The sequence below is a fragment of the Rhopilema esculentum genome, chromosome 20 (assembly GCF_057945365.1).
Source record: "Rhopilema esculentum isolate cy_ngs chromosome 20, ASM5794536v1, whole genome shotgun sequence".
Classification (NCBI taxonomy): Eukaryota; Metazoa; Cnidaria; class Scyphozoa; order Rhizostomeae; family Rhizostomatidae; genus Rhopilema; species Rhopilema esculentum.
Window position 1 is genome coordinate 14,824,168 of NC_142834.1, and position 25,496 is coordinate 14,849,663.

The 25,496-nt window shown below is 37.4% G+C and overlaps 2 protein-coding genes across 2 annotated transcripts in view; one reads left to right on the forward strand and one right to left on the reverse strand.

Moving 5' to 3' along the window:
* The window catches only part of LOC135687086 (ras GTPase-activating protein 1), a 44,675-nt gene extending 19,510 nt beyond the window's left edge, over positions 1–25,165 (forward strand). Inside the window, exons 11-25 of the mRNA XM_065203540.2 lie at positions 1,630–1,703; positions 8,856–8,940; positions 9,328–9,575; positions 10,133–10,203; positions 11,674–11,810; positions 12,739–12,783; positions 14,760–14,913; positions 17,166–17,308; positions 17,542–17,657; positions 18,555–18,641; positions 19,076–19,143; positions 19,883–19,971; positions 20,758–20,835; positions 21,678–21,800; positions 22,469–25,165. Coding sequence (XP_065059612.1) covers positions 1,630–1,703; positions 8,856–8,940; positions 9,328–9,575; positions 10,133–10,203; positions 11,674–11,810; positions 12,739–12,783; positions 14,760–14,913; positions 17,166–17,308; positions 17,542–17,657; positions 18,555–18,641; positions 19,076–19,143; positions 19,883–19,971; positions 20,758–20,835; positions 21,678–21,800; positions 22,469–22,555 — 1,605 coding nt within the window. The 3' untranslated portion in view covers positions 22,556–25,165. The remainder of the gene's footprint in view (positions 1–1,629; positions 1,704–8,855; positions 8,941–9,327; positions 9,576–10,132; positions 10,204–11,673; positions 11,811–12,738; positions 12,784–14,759; positions 14,914–17,165; positions 17,309–17,541; positions 17,658–18,554; positions 18,642–19,075; positions 19,144–19,882; positions 19,972–20,757; positions 20,836–21,677; positions 21,801–22,468) is intronic.
* Positions 14,913–17,054, reverse strand: LOC148957883 (uncharacterized). Its single transcript, XM_089114680.1, has 3 exons — positions 17,028–17,054; positions 16,837–16,914; positions 14,913–16,784 (listed from the first exon to the last, which is right to left on the reverse strand). The coding sequence occupies exons 1-3, from the start codon at positions 17,052–17,054 to the stop codon at positions 14,964–14,966; spliced, it is 1,926 nt and encodes a 641-aa protein (XP_088970806.1). The 3' UTR covers positions 14,913–14,963.
* Positions 25,166–25,496: the final 331 nt, after the last annotated feature.

Sequence of the window (25,496 nt, forward strand, 5' to 3'; positions counted from 1 at the left end):
CTGTACCGCCAGTCCACTATTTAATATTCCTACTCTTTTAAACGCCCCCGCTTATTTACACACCCTGTGTTCTCTAGCAAAGCTAAATGAAATAAAGGCCTCATCTTTTTAACGCCCTTTTAAAGACAATCAAGTGTCTTAAATTATTGGACATCGTAATTGCATATTTCTTTAAATAGAGAAAAACAAACAAAGTCAAGAAATATTATCAATTTTAACCTATTCCGTTATATTTCCGTGAAACACAGAGAACTTACGATATCATCTTTCTGACAAGCAAGTGTAAACACCAAAATATTACCTTCCCCTCTTAAGGCCTCCCTCTAGTCCAATGATTTTATTAGCGCCGTGGGCGTTGAAAAAAGAGTTTATCATATAGGAAAGACAAGAGCCTACATTTTCTGGTAGCGAATTTTGAATTGAACACGGTTATCTGTGCAAAACTTTAATTCCTCACAAGTGGTCAAGCTCCCAAGCAACATCGGAGTGTTTCTTAAGGCCGGGCTACACGATCACTTTTTACCATCACTTTTTTCGATATTGGACCAACATGCTGAAAAGTGATCGTGTAACATACTAAAATTGTCCATTTTCGCTGCAGAATTTAATGCGCTTATCTGCTGTTAATCCTCTTTCATTGGAAATTTTACTCTGAACGAAAGCAGAGTAAAATCGAGTTCATCACTTTTTTTCAAAGGCGCCGACAAATTCTTACGTCACATGATGTTTTGATGAGAAGGGAACGGCCTAGAGTTTCGAGAAAGAAGAAAAAGACGTGAATTGTGCTCAGAAACATAATTATTAGCAGAAAACGAAAATGAATAATGATTTGGAGTGAATCGAAGAGCAGCCAATTACAGAAAAATTAATAAAAGGGGGCTAAAATGACTAATATATGCAGTTTTCGTACGTTATTTTGTCAAATTTGCTCCGACAATAACCTAAAATTTCCTCCGATAGGGGGCTAGATGCATCCGACGGAGGGGCTGTAGCCCCCCTAGCCCTCCCCTGGCGCCACCACTGGAGTTAATGATAGTTTAAGGCCCTTCATCAAAGTGAGAGGCACATAGCATCACCTCTGCAAAGAGATGAAAAGGAATCGTGGGTATTATACAAAGAATATCGTAAGTGTTGGCAACTGCAGACAAGCAGAACTGATATTATGAAAGTCAGTTTGCACAGTCTAATGAATACATGACAACGGCTTGCTAAACTTCGCTTTTACGCCCTGAAGTTGATTTGATTTCCTTCCAAACCCAGGCTTTCTAGAAACTGTGAAGAATCTCTAACACGATATACCATTCCCGCGTCAATAAAAGAATTGCGTCATTCTCAGTTTTCGGGAAGTGTTCCCATCATAAAATCTATCGAGTGACGTGAGAAAGGTGCCAGGGTAAATCGAAAGCAGATGCAACGATTCAAGAGAAAACCTATTTTTTAGTCTTATGTAATAATAAATCCTCATTTTTGTTGAAGAAGCGTCATCATGTGATTGAATTGACGCTAAGTGAACGAGAGTGAACGAGATCAGTTAATTATAACAACGCACCTCGCCAGACATTAAATTGCACTCTGTGACTATTTAAATCCACTTGGAATGATCTGGAATCTCTTTCTTTTTGTCTACAGAGAACAAAGCCAAAGGGACTCATCGATTTGTCGTATTCTGCAATTTACCTAGTGCACCAAAGCTTATTTGGCAGGTAAGATGAGTACACTTCTTCAACCGAACACTGCCTTCATTGTTAGCATAATCCTGCTCCGTCGAGTGAGATTGGGGGAGGGGCAGGGGCGGCCTTCCAAGTTATCAGTTTTATTTGTCAAATGAAAGGATTTTTTAAAAGCTTTAGGCGAATTGGCCCTCAATGCTTGTTTGATTTTATTTTATTTAAAAACCGTATTTTGACAAATCTAGGGGGTAATTACCCTTCGAACCCATAGGCTTAAAAAATGATGTCATTGCCCCTTTTTACCAATACTTCTGACATTTTGATGTGACATTTTTCAAAACAACTAAAATCAGACTTTTGATATGAGCATTGTCAAAAGATTGAGGTGTCTAAGTACATTTTAAGTGAAAGTTGTTATAAGATTGAGGGGCCTAGATCGAAGTTCTAAAGTATTGCAAGTCAACATTGTCCATAGATCGAGGTGCCTAAGTATCGTACGTGATGAGTGTGGTATTCCAACTTTTATAGAATTCAAAATGGCTTTTATTGTTATTCGTTTCATTAATCGTTTGCATATTTGGGGTGTACCTTTCCCAATCGAAGCTGAACATTGTGTGGAAAATTTGATTTGTGTTTATTTATATGCCATAAGGAAGTAGTGCTAGATGAGGGCGTCTACCATTTTCTCTGCATCTGATGATAGAGTTTATGATGATAAACAATAGACAGGAACAACGCAATTTCCGATTTGAAAGACAAAAATTTAGAATTGCAATGTAACTAAGCTAATTTTTTTTCACGGGGTTTTATCAGAGTAAAGCAACGGACTGGTAAAAGATTTTAAAATTAACAATATTATAAGCAGTAAAATAATTTAAGATAAATGTGTGCTTATCTGCTTGACATCGGATTGTTTACATCAACTGAAGTTGACCAAAAATCGTAGTGAATTGAACTGAGACGTTTACGCATTGACCAAACCCAAGTTTTGTCAAGGTTCTCCGGTCCGGGAGTTTACACCCTGTGAAACCAATTTGTCAAAACAATCTATAAAGGTTTTTGTTATAGTTAAATCTTTTGAAAATGTCTTTGAAAAAAGCATGAATTTCAGAACATACTACTAAAAGCTTTTTTGCTTGAAAAACGCAAGCACATGACCGGCCAATTTCTCCAATCGGTGCTGCGTGCCTATAGAAAAATTATCATTGGAGTCCAAAAGAGAAAGCAAACTCCTTCTGTCTACACAATACCGGCTTTTTTGTTTGTATGTAGATCGATGGCAGAGTCACTAGTTTTTATAGTTAAAACGACTTAGCTATAAGTAGAATGTACTAAATCAATAGTTTTTTTTGGGGGGGGGGGGGGGAGGCTCAACGATTGTTACAGACAGTTTGATTTAGAGGGAATTGACCAAACCATTAGTCCACATTTATTTGTGTACTGTCTGCAACAACTCTTATTTTAAAACTTGAAACAACTTCTAGTAGATACCTGTTTATACATTTATTTAGTAGATACATTTTTTGGTTTTTTGCTAACTTTTCAATGGAAAGTCAAATCTGTTTTTGTACTCCACAAACTCGTGAGAAAAATTTATGTTTTAGGCAAAGTATCTTAAAGAAAGTTTTTATTGACGTTTGTAGATCATGGCTCAGGATCCACTTTTAACATCGTTGTAGCTTAATCATAATCGGTCTTTTGTTTACCAACAATATTTATTTTTTCCTCGGCAATTTCTCTTTACGAATCGCACCAACATACATCCTTTCTCCCGTCCGCATTGACCTCTTCTGTGTTGGACCAGTGTCAGTATTTAGCACTAGGGAGTGTACCAGTGGATGTGTATCATTCAGGTAGGGCGTATAGCATGAAAATGCGTATTGTTCGAGTGTGGTGTTTATGAATAACTGTATGATGCCTGCTTCTTCTAGGCGTTTTCACCGCGTGTTGTTTAAAGTTGTTGCTTGTTATTAAGACTCGGGGAAGTGACTTAGCTTCGGAGTAGATGAAGGGATCAACAAAATCTCCATCACTCTTTAGACTGTGAAATGTTTCTTACGAAAATATGCTCTTTTCCTTCGAGTTGTGCTTTAAGATGAGAAAATATGAACACACCAATCTGCCAACTGAGAAATGCTTACTTTAAATTCGGATTATAGATAATTTGTTTGATGTATTAATTTGAATCGTGTTTTACCCCTAACATATTCTACTGTACCCATCTCGCATCTATACCAAGAACTACCCCACAAGTTTTTCGTAGCTGTAGAAGTATTTCAGTGTATTGGCGTGAGGATGAAAGTGTAAAAGCTTTCTTTCAGTTGTGTAAATTAAGAAAAGGCCGCAATAGCAGGCTGCCCGATGGACTCCGATCGATGTCGCTCTCCCCTTGCCCATGATCGAATCATCGTGTTGGCCATCTTATAATTTTTATCGTTTGTTTCACGCCGTTCTCACTGCAGCTTTTTGCCTCTTCTCATCGCAAGCTCATTATCATAAGTCATTTCTGCTGCAATTACCCGAGTCTTCAGTTTCACGTTTGTACACGGGAGGCAGGTGCAGAAAAGCATTTTGATCCTGTTGCCATAACAACAGGTCTTCCTTGGTAGCGAGGCTGTGTTTTTCTCTCTTTTTCGCTGGCTGAAACCATCTGCTCGGCTTATTTCTTCTTCAAGCTTGACCTGTCTAAAGGCTCATTCATTCGCCGTCTCATTCAGTCCAGGCCATTTCTAGACGATATCGCTCGCATGCGTTGCCTTTCTTGTTGCCTCAAGCTCACTCAGCTGCACACATTGCTTTGAAGCATATGCCGAGGTATGGATTCAAAACAAAGTATATTTGTTATTTTCTTTGTGCTTTTCTACTTTGCTTGAACTCGTGTTAGGCAATTTTTGTTTGCAGTCTTCAGATTTTTCGTGCAATTGGTATGCACCCCCGGCCTTACCAGCTTAAAACTATATAGAATCCAAACTTGTTCTGGTTGTACCCCGGGGTGCTAACCCACAAACCTTGCGAAACTGAATGTAAGGCACTTTTCGACATAAAATGTTTAACTGTTTTGTATGAAAATTTCTTTAGCTAGGCCAGTTTTCTAAACTGATGCTTGAAAGAAACGTCAGCTTTTTAAACACAATCTTGTTTCCTTATTCTTTCCTTTATTGTATCTTGTTCTTATTTGTTCTTTTGTTCTAACTTTTATCGTATTTTTCATTCTCCCATTCTTGAAACAATTGAAAACATGTCCGAATCTAATCAAATCCTGGAACAGGTTTTGAAATGAAAACCAGTAGTTTGAATTGTGAATATTCTGAAATTTCCCTCATGTGGAATAATTTTAAATTTTTTGCAATCTTGTTTATTTTACGACAAAGTTATGATGTTTATTTTTCTTTTCTTTGCTCAGACGGAATGTCTCGGGACTATGTTTAAAACTGACATTTCTGTATAAAGCGAGGGTCTATCTCTGCAGATCCTACCAAATAAGATACGATTCAAAGACTTGCCTTGCTCTTTGTGTTTATGAAACTATTATCCTTTGTGGTTATGAAATAGTACTTTTCGTGTAATTTGCAGGTAGCAGACTCTTTCCTAAGGCAAAGCTTGTTTTTATTTTAATCTATCAAAGCATGGTCAAAGTTGTTACGCGACACGAAACTGAAAACGTAACAACACGACATCCAAACATTCAGGCCTCTTCTTTTTCCTTTGCTCTCTTGAAGTTCTCTCATTACTTTTTTTCTCGAATGTCTTATTCTAAGGACAAATTTTTAAGGCGGATAAGCAACACTTTCCTAGGATATTGCTACCGCAAACAAAAGGGCCTATGCTGTATGATTAATAAGCTATGGAATAGACCGAAAGGCCTATATTTTCGTGAATGGCCCCTTAGCTCAAGTGGAGAGCCCTTGACAGTCCGAACCTGCCTCTGTCCCGTATAACAACCTTTCTAGCCCTTGCTTCCTTCTATTTTACAACTCGCAGTGTTTTAGCTTGCCAAATTCTCATCTCTATACTGCCTCCCTTTCGCTCCTTTTCTTAGGGTATTTCTACCAAAGCTTTTATCCTTCCATTCGTACTTGGCAATAATATAACAAAGTTCTAAACATTGTAGGATGAAGATTCTAGATTTTATTACAAAGTAAGATGTGTCTTCCACTCTCAGGAATATGCTCATTTCCCAGTCTGTTTTTGTTCCCTGTCTTCATTGCAAATAATCAATATTTAAAACTCTCATTCTGTTTCACTTTGAAACCGTTTGGTTTGATAAACACACTGTGAAAAAAACTTTCATGCTGTCCTTCGAACACGCTGTCAATAGGACCTCCATTCTGTTTCCTCAAACACATCCTTCATGAAACCTACATCCTGTTTCACAAACACACTTTTAATAAAACTTCCATTCTGTTTGCCAAGTTCTTAATGAACAAAATTCGCATTCGGTTTCACAGACTTGCTCTTAATGAGACTTTCGTGCTGGGTCAGAAGCACTTTGCGAGCCAAGCCTCATTTCTGTTTCACAAACAGGCTCTAAATGAACTTCCATTCTATTTCACAAAAGCGTTGTGAAAGAAAAACACATTTTGTTTCAAAAACACACACTTAATGAAACTTCCATTCTGTTTCGTAAACACTTTGTGAACAAAAGTCACTTTCTGTTTCACAAACACAATCCTAAGAACTTCCATTCCGTTTCCCAAAAACTTTGTGAATAAAACCTACTACTTGTTTATCAGTATTATATGTATTATATCCAGTTTCAAGACATTGAAAATGCTTTTGAATTCCTGGTCCACCGGGTCCCGGATATCTCAGCAGGTACATGAATTCACGTATGCAATCGTATTGCTTTCGGTGATTTTCTTAAGCCCGCCACGGCATGATACTTCATTTAAGACTCAGCTTGTGATGGGTGCCATGTGGCTCACTGCAATTGATTTCGTATCTCTATTTGTCTTTTATTGTGCATCCATCTGTCTTAGAGCAGAGGGAATCATTCTCGTGTACCAATCGTCAACACAAACTGCTACCTTCCTTTGGATTAGCAGTCTTTATGCAACAATTATCGTTTCTGTAATCCTCTCAAATTAGGTCCTGAAATAATTCGATTATCATTACTCATAATTTGTGACTACATATAATTAGTATAGTCACTCACAATTAGCTATAATTGGATTAAGGTCATCTCAGGTGCTCTGTCCCAGTCAATCATAGTACTCCATGTATGACCGATAATCTCCCTATGTTTTAATAAGCTTTTTCAAATGGCTACAATTTTCGGAGGCTGTTTTCGAAAAACTCAATTCTCAATGACATTTTGTTTTCAGATAACCCAATTTTATATCAGTTGTGGTTCAGAATAGGCCAGCACGTTCTCTGCCCCTAGTAGATCATACAATTCTATGCAGTACCGTAGGAAGGATAGAATTATGGAAATTGACATTGTTTGAAAATAATAGAAAGAAAAGGGATTGTTCATTGGAAACAAATGATTTTTATAATTTTCATCTTCAGTGACATTACGTTTTCAGAATGGACAAGTTTCAGTGACACGTGAACTGGCCTGAGCTGGTAATTTGAAGAATCACGTAATAGTCTGTAAAACTTTATTTAATAAATAAAATCAGAAATGTATAACAGGGGTATAATGAAAAACCATCAAAGAATCACGTGTAATAATTGATTTATCACAGCAAAGCACAAAAACTCAGTGAATCATAAAATATTTCAAACAATCAGTCAATTATCACAAAACAAAATAACTAGACAAACCTAAAAGTAATGAAAAAGTGTTTGTTTGAGGTAATCAAAATCTTGATATTCACGAATACTTGTTTATAGATTTCAATGGAGTGAATCGGTCCTTAATACTGGGAATTGTCTAGTTTCCATACTGCTCGACCTGATAGTCATAAATAAGCATGATTAATAGTCATAAATTAGCATGATTAATTATTTAAAGTAAAGGGTAAGGGTTAGGGTTAGGGTAAGGGTTAGATTTAGGGTTAGGTTTAGGTTTAGGTTTAGGTTAGGGTTAGGTTTAGGGTAAATTAATTACGTCATCAGGTCGAGCAGTATGGAAACTAGACAGCTCCTTGATACTGCAGTGAACTGGACAAAACAAAATTTTAAAACAATAGCATAAAACACCCTTTGTTTTCAACTTGCGTAGTTATTCTTTAGTTTCATTGTTTTCAACTAGCATTTTTCTTTTCCTTTTGTAATGAAATCAATAACTCTCTGTTAACAATTTTTGAGTTCGCACAAAGCTAGTTTTCAGTCCAGTGTTGCCACACGTAGAGATTTCTACCGACTTTGTGGATTTTCAGAAGTTGGTGGGTTGTAGGAAAAACCTACGGCATAAATCGAGAAAAGTAGGTAGTTTTCTCAAAATTGTAGGGATTTATATTTGTTTGCAGCCAAGCAATTAAATTGCGTGATTTTTCATTACTTTGAACATCAACTCAATGACGTTTCATGCAAATGCAAGAAGTAGTTATGAAAAAAGATATTCAACGAAAGAACGTGAAACTGTAACATATATTACGTCAGCTTAATATCTTACAAAGCGTTACTTATTATAGTTGAATAATTTTTTTGGTCCTCGATCTTTACGGAGTTTTTAAAATGAACTTTTCCTTGGAAATTGTTCTTAGAAGCATGCGTGGACGTGGGTAGAAACGATTTTGAAAAATGTAGGGATTTGTGGGGAGAATCGGCGCTGACGTGCGTATATGGGAGTAGGTAGAAATCGCCTGTGCAGTAGGGAGAAACGATAAGTCAAGCGTGGCAACACTATTTCAGTCAGTTGGTTACAAAGTTTCGCAGAAACAAACGTGGGTAGTTTTCCTTCGGTTATCTTGGTTTCCTTTAGATAAAAAAGTCGGTTGAGCTCGTTGAATTCATTTTAAATTAGTAAATAAAACTGAGCAGCAATATTTACTAAATTACTATAGCAATCTAATTCATAGACTGGCGCTTCTGAAGCAAACATGAAGCTTGCATTGAGATGGCTGTTTTGAAATTTCAGCCCTTTTGTTGTAACCTCAGTTCTAAGGAGCAGGATTTACAATGTGTAGCCTCAGTTATAGTTCAACGGTAGAGAAGTGTCTGTACACTTATTATCAAACTTTTTAAAATTCTTTGCAGAATTTTTTTGTAGACTTAATCATGGTTTTTCTGTTCTAGGCCTAACTGTTTTCAAATTGTCGTGCGCGCGTTGAATGAAACGACGACATGCTATCTGTGCACTGACACGAATGACGAAGCTCGGGTAGGTATCATCAGGATCCCCCGTCGTTTTTTTTCAGTAGCTTGTACCACATTTTAGCAAGTATCCTTTTGAATGCAAGAACGAGGGTAACTTATTCTAGTTTTTTTCTCTTATTAGGCTTACGTCTACACATAAACTTTTGCTTTAACAAAATTCAGAATTATTAAGAGCTAGAGTAACTATGTTTGAAAATAAAAATGCTGTTTAAAGCAAACTTCAATCTGCGAACAACAGAATGGTATCTGCCTAAGTCATATTGTAGTTGATGGCATTTGGTATATTTAGTGGGATTAAACTTGTTTGGCTCAAAGGCCACAGGGGCACAAAGGTCAAAGTTTAAGATTTTTTGGACTCTTTATGGACTCTCATTTCTTGTTCAAAAATTAGGAATGGATGGAGGCGATATCGAGATTTTGCGGTAAAGCAAAGAAAAAACAGTTGAGCACCAACACAAGTCCATCGAAAACAGTAAAAGAGCTACGAAGTCTGGAGCTGACGATATGTGATGCACACAAACTGTCCACTGGAAAAACTTTGAATCAGTATTGTATAGTATCACTCAATGATGCCATGACCTGTCGAACCAAACCCCAAGAGGGGCAAGCCCCTGTTTGGGCGGAGGAATTCAAATTCAAGTATGTATTTCTGCCTTTAATAACTAATAGGGACCTTTTGTATTTCTTATTTCCTAGCTTCTGAAGGTGGGGTTTCGGACACAATGTCATGTGTCCGATGTCCTCAAGCAATGTTCTCATAAAGGCATCATGAGTTGTATTTTGTATTCATTCTGTAGCAATTTTTATGTATTTTGTTTAAATAGTTAGCCTTAATTAGCTTTTAATCTATATATTTTTAACTACCAACTTTAAATCAAAGAATTAATAATAATAATGAATAAAATGTGCAGTGTATTCTGGAGAAAAAAACTATTATTATTCTCAGGATAGTAATTATTTTTAGACTGTTTTTTTAAAATCCTTGATGCTTTTTTGCTCAGCGAATGCTACTGTGGCTGTTTGTTACTGCTCAGAAACTAAAGTGTCTCAGGCTATCCTTTGTCCAAATTGGCCAATCAATAAACGTGTGGGCGGTATTTACGCTTATTAATTGGCCAATTTTGATTGACAGATGACATAAACCACTTGAGTATATGTCGATTGCCTTTAAACTTTTAATTGTCTCTTCTTTGCAGCGATCTTCCGAATGACATTACATCATTTACAGTTAGTTTGTACAACAGAAACAGAAGAGATGTGGAAATCGGTATGTGGTACGCTTTTGTACGGCCATTTTCAACTGGACGAAGTTAACATACGTAATGCCTCGAACAAGCGCCCCCCTCAAATAAGAGCCCCCTTCGAATAAGCGCCCACCCTAGAGGTAAAGTTATTGAATAAGCGCCTCCTCGAATAAGCGCCCATCCCTCGAATAAGCGCCCATCCTTCAACTTTCAGAAATGGGCGCCTATTCGAATTTCCAACGAAAACATAATTAGAAAGCAATTCAACACGAAAGATTAATGAAGAACACAATTTGCACCCAAATCTACTTTTTAAAAAAGCGCCTCTCTCGAATAAGCGCCCACCCTGGAGCCTCAAAAATTAAATAAGCGCCTTGGCGCTTACTCGAGGATTTACGGTATGTAGAAGCGGGGATATGCAATTTTAGGGGTACTTTCAAATGAAGATTCGTTGTTGGTTATTCTCTCACAAGGATAGGTACAGATGCGTAAACCACTTCGGGTTAACTAAAGATATAGAGATATCTGGCACATTTTATAGCATCGCCCTTTTTGGAACATTTCAATGCGATGCCATAACAAACACGATTATATTTCGCATATATTGTGCTATTTTCCATTTATCTTTATTAAAGACCTTTAACCCACACTACCCAAAATTTGTTGTTCATGTCCTTAACATACATGACCAAAATCTCTGCCTATTTTTTAAGTCATTATCCGAAAAAAATACTTTGAGAAGTGTCGGATACAAAGTGCTTTAGAATGCTATCTTTCTGTTTTTCTTTGCTTTCTTCATAAGCATTAATTTGTGAAAGATGATCAGTTGAATTTTGAACTTGCTATGTGAATTGTAAATTGACCCCAATTTAATTGCATCTTTTCGTCCTATCTTTGACTCAGTTTGGGTCAGTATTAAGAATCACTCCCTGTTTATGTTAGGTAAATCAATTTTTGTTACTCCTTTCCATTTGAATTGAGATTAAATGAAAATGTGAGTGCTTATTGATGTTAAGTTTTGTTAAATTTAGTTTCATCATATTTTTAGTACCCCTTTAGTTCAAGAAGTCATTTCATATGCCCATCTTTGTAATTAAAACATTGTTTCATCTTGTTCATCGTTAATGGTTTGTCTTTTATGATGTGTTTGAAATGTCTTTTATATTCAAGAAAAAATTGCCCGATAAAGGCTTTATCTTTCATAAAGAATTACAATTAATCTTAAAGTCATAAAGAATTACAATCAATGCCTTAAGATTGAAGAATTGACAGAAAGCACAAAATTTAATGTGACAGTGAAATTTTCAAATTCTCAAAGTGTGCAATTGTCAAAACCTGGTTTTGGCTCGATAGCTACGAAGGGATTTATCTCGAAATATTTAATACTGAGAGTCTGTTTGTTAAGATTTTGCTGTCACTGTTCGGGTTTCTCAGAAATTATTTCCTGTTTTATCATTACTAATTTTAAAGTTTTGGCTTTTTTCATGCTTTAGGCCGTGTCACCGTCCAATTAGAGACATTAAAAAAGGGGGATATTCTTGATGAATGGTACAAACTCAATGCTGTGGCACACAAGCGAGAAATAAAGGGAAGCGAAATTGGTACCATTCGATTAAAAGCAAGATATACGGTGAGTCTAGAAAGATCCGTTTTTGGTTTGCGCTTTCATCAATAATATTTCACTGTCTTATAAGAAGGGTGATTGTTTCTTGTAAAAAAAACAAGTTTTTTAACAGTAGTGAATAAGAAAATTTGACTTAAATCTCTTGCGCAACCGACATGCCTAGCGGCTACTGTCTTGATGAATTGATTGCGTTTTGTATTTTCATGCAGTACGATCTTAGGCCGGTTTTTGAAGTATAGTCGCAAAGCATGCCGGTTGCGCAAGGGCCTTTTAACTGGATGAGCTTCTCTAGCTACTGTGTTTTGATCCATTGCATTAGTTTAACGATATTGATAAGCAACACTTGTTAAAGGGGTAGGGTTGCTTATTGAGGCTTTGAAAAACTGACGACGAAGAAAACTGAATAAAATTTTAATAACTCAAGCAAAAAACCTCAAACAGATTGGAATGACCGTAATGTCAATGTTTTTTACCTTGACTACGCAACGACGCAAAAGTTAAGGTTGTATTGGAAAGGTCGCTTTATAATAACTCGTTGTGTACTGAATTAGCACTTTTAGCCTTACGTAATTAAGATACGCTTTTGTTATAGCCTCGTTTTAGTTATAGAGCACGTTTTTTGTAGTTATGTTCGTTGAGTAGATCCAAAATGGCTGCGCATCTAAACTTCTAGTTTATTTCATCGTGAAATTCTGTTGCAACTGAAGTTCATAGATATTTTACGACAGTTGTCCTAATGTTTAGTTAAGTCTAAAATTCTATGCGTGAGCCCATCGCTGCGAGTTTCTTATGCTTTTTCTTTCATTATTAATGAATAGTTTGTTTTTTTGTATTGTTGCTGACGGCAAATTAAGTGTATATCTAAATTTCCTGCAAAGAACTTGCATTTCTTTAGTGAGAAAGTTTGCATAATCAGTGTATTGCATCATTTCAGCACGAGATCATAATGCCTGTTGAGGAATATAGCCAACTTAAAGAGGTATGTGTTTACATAAAGAGGACTTTGTTTGCATTAGCACGCATTGATCTTCCTTCAAACGCAAGTCATTGCTTAATGCATACAGCTTATGTAAACATGTCTCGCATCATGAATCCAAAGTAGTGGTTCTTCCTTATTAATAATTGAGCAAACTTCGAGCATCTGTCACTTGTTTTTCAATGATAACTGTTTTTTGCGTTTTGTTCATGTCTCTGCTAGGGTCCTCCATTCTCACCACTGCTTTAGAACACTCTCCAGTTCCTTCAATCGTGTTTATAACCCCGGGGGTAATGTTTCAGTTGCCTTCCGTTATAAACCTTCCTGTATTTTAAGTTTTGTCTCGAAATGCGAGGTTATTCATTAATGTACTACAATCGTGGTCCTTGAGAAACAAGTTATCGTTAATTGGCCAAGAATATTGCTTTTTCATGGGTTATCCTAGCTATCAAAGAAGGGGAATCTGAAGCTTGATACATCCCTCCTCCTTTATAGTCAGAATATGTACGCATTAAATGCCTAGACGGGGGATTGCTCAATTTTTTAAAAAGCAGCAATTTCTTGAAGTGCTTAGCTTAATTGAATAGATTGAATCTTGAAAACTCCTTCTCCAGTTTCAAAACGTTTCAGACCAATATTGGCTTAATGATTTGATGGCTAAATTTGATAGGTTTGAGGGGAAAGTAATATCTAAGGAGTTTTATTGTAGCTTTTGCTTGAACAGCTCCAAAGAAAGAATTTGAAGGATATGTTTTCGTTAGAGCTTGTTGGGAAACTGAGAGTTTTTCCAAATTCGAGCTTGTTTCTTGATATGCTTCACTACGGCCTTAGAAGCATTTTCTGTAAATTTTCATTTTAGGCCCAAGCGAATTTTTTTGGACTGTCTAATTGCCTAAAAGTTTCTCAATTTATATCAATAAATGTGCGAGGAGAGTAAAATTCTGAACACAGAAGTTGGAAATAGTGGTTTTTCTTAGCGAGCACGAATCCTTTAGTGGTTTATCTTAGCGAGCAACTAATTTATGTTTTTTATTACGACCTTCCAATTACGAGATTGCTTCATAACGGACGAACAGGCTGTGCTGGTCACGTAGCAGATTGATTCAGACAGGCTGCTGTGAGCGCAAATTGCTCAGCCAGACTGCAAACGCTATTAATTTATCGCTGAATATTGATTTCATCCATCGAATAATGCCATCTCGAAGATGATTAATTAAAATATTCTGATATTACACGCCTTTCTACGGCTGTTTCAACCGGGTCTCTGTTTTTGAGATTGCAATTTAATTGAAACAACGTGGTTGAATCACATGACCGGTAATTTTGCATCACGTGACGTCTTTTTTTATTGTTCGTTTTATGTTTTCGTAAATCACAGTAATAACTGGTAAACGGCTCTCGACAGCAAACCTTAATCGTCCATATTGTTAAACTTGTATTCAGGTGCAGAAATACCCTTTGTTGACATCAATGCTTCTCGAAAATGTCTCCTGGTGTCAAAGAAACGTTACATGATATTTAACCAGGCAATAGTGCTGCTTATGTCTATAATTTCTTGTATAAATTCTCAATTTGATGGCCGCCGATATTTTTGAGACGTTCCCTGGCGAATCTTGGCCTTAGGGAATTCTGACAATAAACTAAACAAAGGGAGAATTCCTACCGAGCAATGCTTGCTTCAATTTTTAAAATTATGCAAGATGAGCTGGACTCCATGGTTCAGTGTTATAGTTTACAATAAATTCAAATTCTGATAACTTGACTGCCTGATGATTCGAGTCTTGCATAAGTCAAACAAATTTCTTCCCTGCATAATGATTCCTATATCGACCATCTTTGTTAATTCGAATTCTCTTTATTTCAAAGAAACCTTTCCCTTCCCTCGAGAGCTCAAAATATATGCCGTGGACTATATCTGCTTCAACATAAATTGGTCTGTTTTATACAGGCAAACAAATCAATTTATTTTTGCTTTTTAGATATTGCTGACAAATTTCCAAATGATATCAGTTTTGGGTGACGTCAGTCGCGATTTACCAGCACTGGCAACTTCATTGTTGCGAATATTCAGGCAGGAGAAAAAAGAACTGCTACTAATTAAGACCGTTGCAACTAAAGAAATGGAACAAGAAGGCAAGTTACTGGCAGTTTCTATCACCAAGAGTTTAAGTAAAACTGCAATCTCAATTTAATACAGCTTCCAATATTGTGCTTTCTTCTTCCTCTCCTTTTCCTCTCCTTTTCCTCTCCTTCTCCTTCTTCTCCTCCCTCTCCTTCTTCCTCTTCTCCTTCCTCTTCTTCTTCTCCTTCTTCTGCTCCCTCTCCTTCTTTCTCTCCTTCCTCTCCTTCTTTCTCTCCTTCCTCTCCTTCTTCCTCTGCTTCTTCCTCTCCTTCTTCCTCTCCTTCTCCCTCTCCTTCTTCCTTTCCTTCTTCATCTTCTTCTCCCTCTCCTTCTCCCTCTCCTTCTCCCTCTCCTTCTCCCTCTCCTTCTCCCTCTCCTTCTTCCTCTCCTTCTCCCTCTCCTTCTTCATCTTCTTCTCCCTCTCCTTCTTCCTCTCCTTCTTCCTCTCCTTCTCCCTCTCCTTCTTCATCTTCATCTTCTTCTTCCTCTCCTTCTTCCTCTCCTTCTCCCTCTCCTTCTCCCTCTCCTTCTCCCTCTCCTTCTTCCTCTCCTTCTTCCTCTCCTTCTTCCTCTTCTTCTTCTCCTTCTTCTGCTCCTTCTCCTTCTTCCTCTCCTTCCTCTCCTTCCTCTCCTCCCTCTCCTTCTTCCTCTCCTTCTTCATCTTATTCTCCCTCTCCTTCTTCCTCTCCTTCTTCCTCTCCTTCTCCCTCTCCTTCTTCCTCTCCTTCTCCCTCTCCTTCTTCCTCTCCTTCTCCCTCTCCTTCTTCATCTCCTTCTCCCTCTCCTTCTCCCTCTCCTTCTTCCTCTCCTTCTCCCTCTCCTTCTTCATCTTCTTCTCCCTCTCCTTCTTCCTCTCCTTCTTCCTCTCCTTCTCCCTCTCCTTCTTCCTCTCCTTCTTCCTCTCCTTCTCCCTCTCCTTCTTCATCTTCTTCTTCATCTTCTTCTTCCTCTCCTTCTTCCTCTCCTTCTCCTTCTTCCTCTTCTCCTTCCTCTTCTTCTTCTCCTTCTTCTGCTCCCTCTCCTTCTTTCTCTCCTTCCTCTCCTTCTTTCTCTCCTTCCTCTCCTTCTTCCTCTGCTTCTTCCTCTCCTTCTTCCTCTCCTTCTCCCTCTCCTTCTTCCTTTCCTTCTTCATCTTCTTCTCCCTCTCCTTCTCCCTCTCCTTCTCCCTCTCCTTCTCCCTCTCCTTCTCCCTCTCCTTCTTCCTCTCCTTCTCCCTCTCCTTCTTCATCTTCTTCTCCCTCTCCTTCTTCCTCTCCTTCTTCCTCTCCTTCTCCCTCTCCTTCTTCATCTTCATCTTCTTCTTCCTCTCCTTCTTCCTCTCCTTCTCCCTCTCCTTCTCCCTCTCCTTCTCCCTCTCCTTCTTCCTCTCCTTCTTCCTCTCCTTCTTCCTCTTCTTCTTCTCCTTCTTCTGCTCCTTCTCCTTCTTCCTCTCCTTCCTCTCCTTCCTCTCCTCCCTCTCCTTCTTCCTCTCCTTCTTCATCTTATTCTCCCTCTCCTTCTTCCTCTCCTTCTTCCTCTCCTTCTCCCTCTCCTTCTTCCTCTCCTTCTCCCTCTCCTTCTTCCTCTCCTTCTCCCTCTCCTTCTTCATCTCCTTCTCCCTCTCCTTCTCCCTCTCCTTCTTCCTCTCCTTCTCCCTCTCCTTCTTCATCTTCTTCTCCCTCTCCTTCTTCCTCTCCTTCTTCCTCTCCTTCTCCCTCTCCTTCTTCCTCTCCTTCTTCCTCTCCTTCTCCCTCTCCTTCTTCATCTTCTTCTTCATCTTCTTCTTCCTCTCCTTCTTCCTCTCCTTCTCCTTCTTCCTCTTCTCCTTCCTCTTCTTCTTCTCCTTCTTCTGCTCCCTGTCCTTCTTCCTCTCCTCCCTCTCCTTCTTCCCCCTTTTCTTCCTCTCTTATTCTTACCCTTTTTTCCGCTCATTCTACCTCTAACTTTTGTTCTTATTCTTCTTTTTCTCTATACTTCCCCTTTTTGATCTTTTCTTCTACAATTTCTCCTCCTTTTCTTACCTTCACTTTAGTCTACCAAACAATTGTTGTTCACTTCTTGTGTACTGTTTTGTTCAATATTTGCTATTATCCTTCATTCTGCCTGTTTTTAAAGTTGAAGAGGATACATCGAATCAATGTTTTGCAGCACGTTGATCCTTTCCTTTGAACATGTCGACTATGATTTTTTCAAACGAAATAACGAGTTGTAACAAAATAACCAACATTACAAGCAACACAAAGTATGTCAGTGCATTGATATATTCACATTTTAACTGCTTTAGAAAAGAAAGAGACACTGTTTCGAGGGAATACGTTGACAACAAAATTGATTGACCAATACATGAAAATGGTGGCCATTCCATATTTACGGCGGACAATTAAAGATGTAATTATGAAAATCATGGAATGTAAACAGTCTTGCGAAGTGAGTTTTGATTTTTGTTTCTAATTTTGATATCTATAATTTGAATCCAAGTTATTCTCCATATTTTTTCTATATTGGTTTCTCGAACATTCTATAATTCTTATTATACCTTGTAGCAAATTGTAGCTTGGAGAAACAAGAATTTCAAATGTTTAGTTGCATAGATGTTATTTGGTTCTTGAGTAGAGTTCATTTGTTTTTTAAATCGCTTCTCGATATTCTTATATTTTTAGCTCAATCCTGTAAAACTGGAAAAGGGAACAAATGTGGTTGAAAACTTGCAGCAGCTTCTCAAATTTTTAGAGGAAGTAACGGAATCGATATTCAAATCGGCAGTCGATTGTCCAAAGTAAGTTCTTAGAAGTGCAGCAAAAATTATTCTCAGAAATGCCCACTGGACCAATTTTATGTCAGTACCCACTTGGACCAATTTTGTAAAAAGTAGAAGCCAGTAGTCTTTTAGATATATCAAAACCCTTAAAAGTCGAAGGAAAAGTTTGAAAGTTAAAATTCTTTTGACAAATTTTCGAAGAGCCTAAAGGCAAATGATAAACACAAAATAGCAGTCTCATATTTGTTCAGTATTGATGTGGCATATAGCTTGCTTTTAATGCCGAGGAGACCCTTCAGATATTTATAATTTGCCCTACAATTTGTTTATTTTTATGCTTTGTAGTTAGATTTGTTCTTCATGTCTTATTTGGTTATTGTGATGTTTAGAATAATTAATTATAGCAACTCTATTACCGTGTCTTATTAAATTTTGCATTTCTACTAATTGAAGACATGATTGATTTGAAATTTATGTAATTATAAGAAAGTCTTAGAAATTATGAATAATGATGATAGTAATAAATTATGAGTTAAAATAAGAATTAGTATTGAATAAATTACTCCAAAATAAGAATTAAACCAAAGTAACGAATTAAGCCAAATTTCGCCCACCTTTTATTAGAACCTGCCAAATAATAACGTATTGCGATAACGGTTATACCCAGTATTTTTATTGAATTGAACCAATAAGAAAATGGTCACACAAGTCAACTTCAGGTGTTCCACAAGAATCCTTACGAGAACTCTTTCTACTTTCACGCTGGGTCTTTATTGTTACATTTGTTTATGAGATTCTATAACATTTCAGTGGAATTGAAACCCCTTGATTCCACTGATCAAAATTCATTCCATGTTATGATAATCATTGAATTTCAAAACCTGACTAAAAATTGGCTTTACTTCCTTCTTTCAGATCCCTTCGATTTATTTTTCATTGTCTGCAAACGGCTGCTCACAAAGAGTGGCCTGAGGAGGAGTTCATTCGATGCAGAGTTGTTAGGTAAAACATATTTTAGCTGTTTTTCATACCAAATGCCGAATAGACAGAGCAGTACACTCTATTTGATGCACAGAGCAAGACGGTTCTAGGTTGCAGCTCCGAGTTTGAAACTCGCGCTTCTGTTTTATACAAGCCAATCTCATTGCCTAGATTATTTATCTTTAACTTTTTCTCGGATTTATTCCATGGAAACACTAAGTAGCCATTGTAGCATTATAACCTACAACAAAACCCTGTAAAGCAAAACTTGCGATATTGTGTAGTACAGTATGCTGATATTAAGACGAATATATTTCGCTAGATTTTTATGTACTTTAGAAGGTTTTCGGGCTGGGGCCTTTAAGGGAGTTTTGTGTGTGCAATTTAGCTTACTGTCCTCATTGCCGACGAACGTCTTTTTTACTTTTCGTTTAATACTGAACTTTTTATTCCAGTGCATTTCTCTTTCTGCGGTTGATTTGTCCTGCAGTTCTCAATCCTAAACTCTGTAATCTTCTCGATGGTGAGAAATTTTATTTGACTTACATTCGATAAAAATAATGTCATGAAAATGATATAATTATAATAATTTAAACATTTCATTGATATCTTTATTTCCTTTCCTGGAAAGTTTGTTTCGCCTTTATGAGATGAATATTGTATTCAGGTGTTTAAAGCAAAAGGCTCGAGGACCGATCCTTGTAGAACTGCGTATTCTTAGTTGTGACGTCATTTTTTAAGGACATTGCGTCATACTGCAATATTCACTTATTGCACTGGTAAAAAGCACCTATAAGCTAAACATATCAGTCCTTCTTCAGTGTTATATAGTTTTTTGGGGTTGCGGGAGCCAGCACTGTATCACGGAGATATTTTGCATTTGAGTGTCGATTTTTTATTCATTGTTACCTACATTTGTCTGTGTGGATCCTTTAAAATTCTGCAGTGGAGAATTTAGACTTTCATGTTTGTGTTAAAAGCAAATGACAATATCCTTTAAGCGGGTATTTTCCCTTGACTTCTAATTCCTTGATATGGGATGATATAAGTATAATACCCAGCATGTCTCTGTACACAAAAGGGGTTCATTGCCCCCTTCCCCTTAGGGAAGGTGAAAAATGTAGATGTGTATGAAGGCTTTTCAATCAACTCAAGGTGCTTTTGTGTTTTCTTTCAAGCTTCTTTATGTGTAATACAATCCAGTTAAATTTCTGCGTAATCTTCTTTACAGAATATCAATAACTTCATCTTTTATTTCGTAGAAACTCCGTCGCCCATGGCTTCCAGATCCTTGACACTAGTTGCCATGTGTTTACAAAAACTAGCAAATCTCACAGAATTTGGCCAAAGGGTACGCATTTTACAATTCTGTTAATCTTGCTTTGCTTTATACTGGCTTAGCTTAATCTCGCCAATTCGTGGCATTTCTTCGTTGCTTTGTTCGTCTAGAGTTAAAAGAAAGAAGGCTCTTGGCTGTTTTTAGTTATCAATTACCTTCTTCGTTTGAGTCGTAACCCGTCCCTGTAGTTGTCTCGGGGCATTTGGGCAACCCCCCTCCCCTACTAGGGAGGTCAAAGCCTTGCAACGCTAGGCCGAGCAGAGGTAGAGAGGGAAACCAGTTCCTAGAGGAGGGGGTCAGTGCCGGATTATGGCCAAATTTGGAACTGATACTGCCGCACAAAGGGTCTTTTGTTAGGCTTATTCAGCTTATTCAGGCTTATTCCAGTCAAGGGGGGTCTTCCCTTCAAGGTCAACAGTGGAATCAAAGAGCACCTCTAAAACAAGAGCATCGAAAAACTACAAAAATAATTGAGACGCGGTGAACTTCTATGTTGTTAGGTCCATCTAAAGTGAATGCTCTTCAATTGTCTCAGAGCGCGGGGGCAAGCCTCCAAGAGGGACGTCGAGGCTTTGCGATGCAAAGTTAGGCCGGGCAGAGACAGGGGAAAAACTTTATCGAAGTCAGAAATTTTTCGATTTTTGTCAAGAATCCAATTAAGAAGAATATTTTAGAATTTCAAGTACGATTTTACGCAGCATTTTCACAGTAAAATGTTTAATCTTCGATGTTCATTCAACTGTTAAGTCAGGAACCGTTTCGTCTTTTTATTGTATTCACGTTTCTTCTTTTCGCCAGGATCCGTATCTCACGGCCGTTAATCCATTTCTGCAACGATACAAACCAAGAATGATCCAGTTTTTAGATGACATTTCGGTAGGTTCCTCTATTGTTTATCTTCTTCTATTTTCCCTCTTACATAACGGTTTGGTGTTAAGAACAGGACGGTCCTAAACAGTGGCGGAGACCTGAGGGGCGAGGGGGGCGACAATGGTCTTTTGTTCCAAACAATAGGAAATGTGACGTCATCTTATTAAAACAATAGGCTTGCCCCCCCCCCCTAATATTTGACTAAGTTTCCTGACCAAGTTCCGCCCCTGGTCCTAAGTTGCTACTCTGAGTCTCACGTTTAATGCATTCAACACTAGTAGTATCTGTTTGAGAATAGTGGGACCAGAAACTTTTGAACGGTACATGGGTTTTGCTTCTCCCTTAATGCGCTCTTTTTTATAAAAACAATTTAATAAGAACACGTGCCTCAAAATTGGTCAAAAGTTGAGATTAGATTTGAAACAAGCGGAAGCTGAGCTACTGTAAAATATGATTTCGAACAATGTTATCAAACCCCCATTATTTGACCAAGTGTCCGCCACTGGTTGAAAGGATCTGTTTCTTGAACAAATACAATCGTTTATTGCAGAAATGTAATCAACTATAAAACATACCTTATAAGTTAAACTTAGCTATTTTTCTCATATTCCAGTTTAAAAGTTTCCCAGCCAACCATTTTGTCAATCGACATACACTTATGCTTTCATTGTTTAATCTTTTTTCCATATTTCAGTTACATTTGAAGAGACATTTTAATTCATTTCTTGTTAAGCGCAATTCGATTTTGCTCTGTCTGTTAAACTAGGCTATTTTGGACTAAACTTTTCAGTAGCGCTGCCATTTTTGTCAAGGTTGAGTTGAATTTTTATCATTGAATTGAATTTTAGGACGTGACGGAATACTCAAGTGGTAGTGAAGGCTTACCATCTGACCAGGCCAGGGAACTTGCAGCCATCCATGATATTTGTATACAGCATGAAGATAAATTACAGCAATTATGCTCAGCGCAGGTAAAGCCACTTTTTATGGGCTAATGTGACACATATATTACATACTATTTCAACATTTAACATACACTATACTATTAGCTAGTAGTAGTGAACACTATTAGCTAGATGTCATATTTGCCACGGAGCTTATCCAGAACCTAGGTGGTTGATGATTCGCGTATCCACTCAAATTTTTAATAGCTCTTTTTACGAAAGCCCATACGTGCCATACAAAGTTCGTTTAAATGCATACAAGGTTTCTTTCACTTTATACATAGTTCATTCAGTGAAGTATGTGAATGCATACAGTGAACTAAACTTTGTATGCTTTCAAAGGAACTTTGTAAAATGGGTTTCCGTATTTTGAACTTAGCACCATAATGCTAACAAACAGCCAAAGTTTCAAATGTTCAAAACAGTTGTATCTCTTGATGTGTTCACGTCACATACCAAAATTAAGAATCTTATCTGACCCTGCTGCTCCTAATGTCAGCGGTATATTACTGAATATATGCGTTGTCAGTGGATCATAAAACTCCTGAACCCAATGATGATATACTTCGCTCCTTCTTCGTTTCGTAAGAAGACATTTTCGACCAATCATTTTAGATTTTAGATTTGTAAGGGTTGATTTCCAGTGTGTATGTTCTTCCTACATTTAGCATGCTTTTGGTCCTTTTCTGTTGCAGCCGCACGCCCGCATTCTGGTTGCAATCACGGAAGGTATCAAAAAGCAAAAAGAGAAATACCTAAACGATGCAGGTATTAAAGCTTAAATTAAAGATGAAAGAATAATAAAGACTATAGTATGCAAGACATGGGTTGAATCAGAGGCAGGATAGATCTGGAAAGTACATCGGAAAGAAGCTTGCTGTACCACAGGGCCAAATCACTGTTTGTTTTTTATTCGAAAACAATGGCGTAACGGCGGGAAGTCACTTGGGTATAAGGTCCCCACCCACCCAACTAAGTATAGGATATAGCAAACTGTTCAACAATTCCAAAGGGGCTGTTTGCAGACAGCAAAGGGCTGCGAACAGGGAATTCTTTGTTTTCCTATAACCCATTATTCGAAAGCAGTAAGGCTTAAAATTACTGAGTACGGAGTAAGCCGAAAATTTCCATAATTGTCATTTTTATTATGTTTAATTTGTTGGGGAGAGGAGCAAGAAAGAATTGTTAAATTAATGGGACAACCCCCGTCTTTGAGTCAAGGAGCATGCGTAGTATTGATCAAGCTCAATGCGCATGCCCTTGAATTCAAAGCGGAGAGCTTCCTCACTAATTGAAACAATTTTCTTTTTCATTTCCAAAACTGTAACGGAATTTTTTGGCTTTTTATTGGTAACGATTGTAGCCATGAACACGTTGTGAACATAGATATCCATAGGGCTTTACCAGCTACCGTTACGCCACTCCGTTCTTAATACAAAATTTTCATTTGATCATTTGCATTTTTTTAGTTTTTAAGCGCCGTGATATTTTCAAATTGATGAAATAGTGTTACGTATAAGTTTGTAATGACGCTCAGTTTTATGAGATTTGTTTACTTCTGGATTCATTGTTTAATTGGTCCTCTCTTTGTTGCGGTATTTGAAGAAATCTAACAGAAAATACACAACTTTACTGCTATTTCACCTTTTTAGGGTCGTGATAATGATTAGCACTTGTGGCCTTTTTACAACGCTTTCCTTTAAAAAATGTTTTAATATCTTTAAAAATGCAAGTTAACGTTTAATATGGTGAAATGAAAGGCCCCACCACTTTAACTAAGTTCAAATTTTTGAAACTGGTTGTCTATTTGTTATCTTTAAATACTGCATCACTTGTTACAATTGCCGTTTAAAGTGGTTGGGAAACCCAGATTGTTCTGCTAATAAATGCATGTTTCCTTTTTACCTATCTCAAGCGGACATACCCCCCCTTTCCCCCCTTAAACAACCTTGGGAAGGAAAATAATTATTTCCTAAAAAATCTTATTCCCGGTTTCCGTTCCAGCCTACATTTGTTGTCATTTTCAAATCGGAATCCAACATTTATAAGAGTGGGGGAGGAGAGATGTTGAGTATGGAAGACGACGAGGTCGTTCCAACACTCTGGACTGGCTTTGTAGAATCTCTATATATTTTTTTTTTAATTTTTGTATTTGAAGGCTAGGGGTTTGTTGTTAGTGATAGGGAGGGACGTTGTGGAAGTGGCATTGGTAAACTGGGACACCATCGCCCAGGCATTTACCCTTTCCATTTAAAAAAGGGGTGGCGTTAAGAGGGATACCTAATTCGAAATTAGGCCTCTTTTTAAGAGAATCACAATTGTTTGTCAGTATGTTATCTGGAAATGCACCCACGTGATTGGTGTTAAGATTTTATCAGTGTAATATTTGATATTTGTAAAGTAATCGCCATTTACAAATGAAAAGATGACTAGTTGACGTGAACAGGGAATACCACGTGACCTGATTCATAGGAAGTAAAATTTGTTGCTATCATGTGACAGTTTATAAAACCTTGGACAGTTCATGATTTGAAAAAGTGTAGTTCAGGCTGCGTGCCTATTAATTTTTTTTGCTATAATTTTTCTATATTCCCATGTCCATATGTAGATGTTTTCTGTTTCATAAATCGATTTTTAAAGGGTGATGGTAATTCTTATAATGATAATTATATTTAGTTTATGTGCGGGGATAAAGCCAGTAGATTTATCGACCGTTGGCCGATTGGGCCCTGGTATAGTAATTATGCGTGCTTTGTTTACTGGCAGTTGACTGCTACGGTAGATGGTCATTTTACGGCCTAAGCAGTGAAAGCAAAATGCTATTGGGTTAATGTCTGCGTCCACAGAAGGCTGGCCGTGTAGATTTTGCTTTTAATGCATATTCAATGTTAAAAGAACGTTTAGGGTCTCACCGAAAATGTGGTTATAACCAGTTTCATTTTGTACTGTAATAAAGAATTATTAAAGTTTATAAACATAATCTATAGCTGGAAACTTGATGGCATTATCTTATATCCTTTTAGCACCTTGAGGAGAGGTGACTTTTCGCACCTGGGGGGAGGTGAATTTTCGCACCTGGGGGGAAGGTGATTGAAAAAGTAAAATCCACTATTTTTGCCAGTATTAAGATGTGTTACTGACCAAGTAATAATTTTACCCCTATCCCTGCACCCTTCTTTGCCAGATAATAAATAACAGTACCCTCCAACTTTCCATTTATCCAAATGCAGGGTCCCAGTATATCACATAATCACAATCCAGCTTTAGAAGTTTGTAGACAAAGTTGAATGTGATGCTCTGTTAATAAAATACGTGGATCTATTTGCCTTAGTTTCAAGTATAGAATTTGTAATATTGGATAGAGATGTTATATGAAAAATTATATATGTGATTTTGTTCTTGAATCGTGTTATTTTCTTGTACGTTAGAAACTAGTTAAAAAATAGCTTAGTTAAGAATCTGATAATGTGATACGTTCATGAGAATATCAAAGCCAGATCTTAAGGCTCTTAAAAAACCGTTTCGCTCAGGTCTTCACAATCTTGACTGAAATTTGTTAATTGCACAACGCCATGAGTTACTCCTGGAATAACAGAGAGCTGGTGACTCTTCATGCCCAAAGCGAATGCTTGGTCACATAGGAACTCAAATATCAGACCTTTGGATTAGCTTTGTAAAGTTTTTGCTATACCTGATATTGCAGCTTATATTGCAGAACTAGCA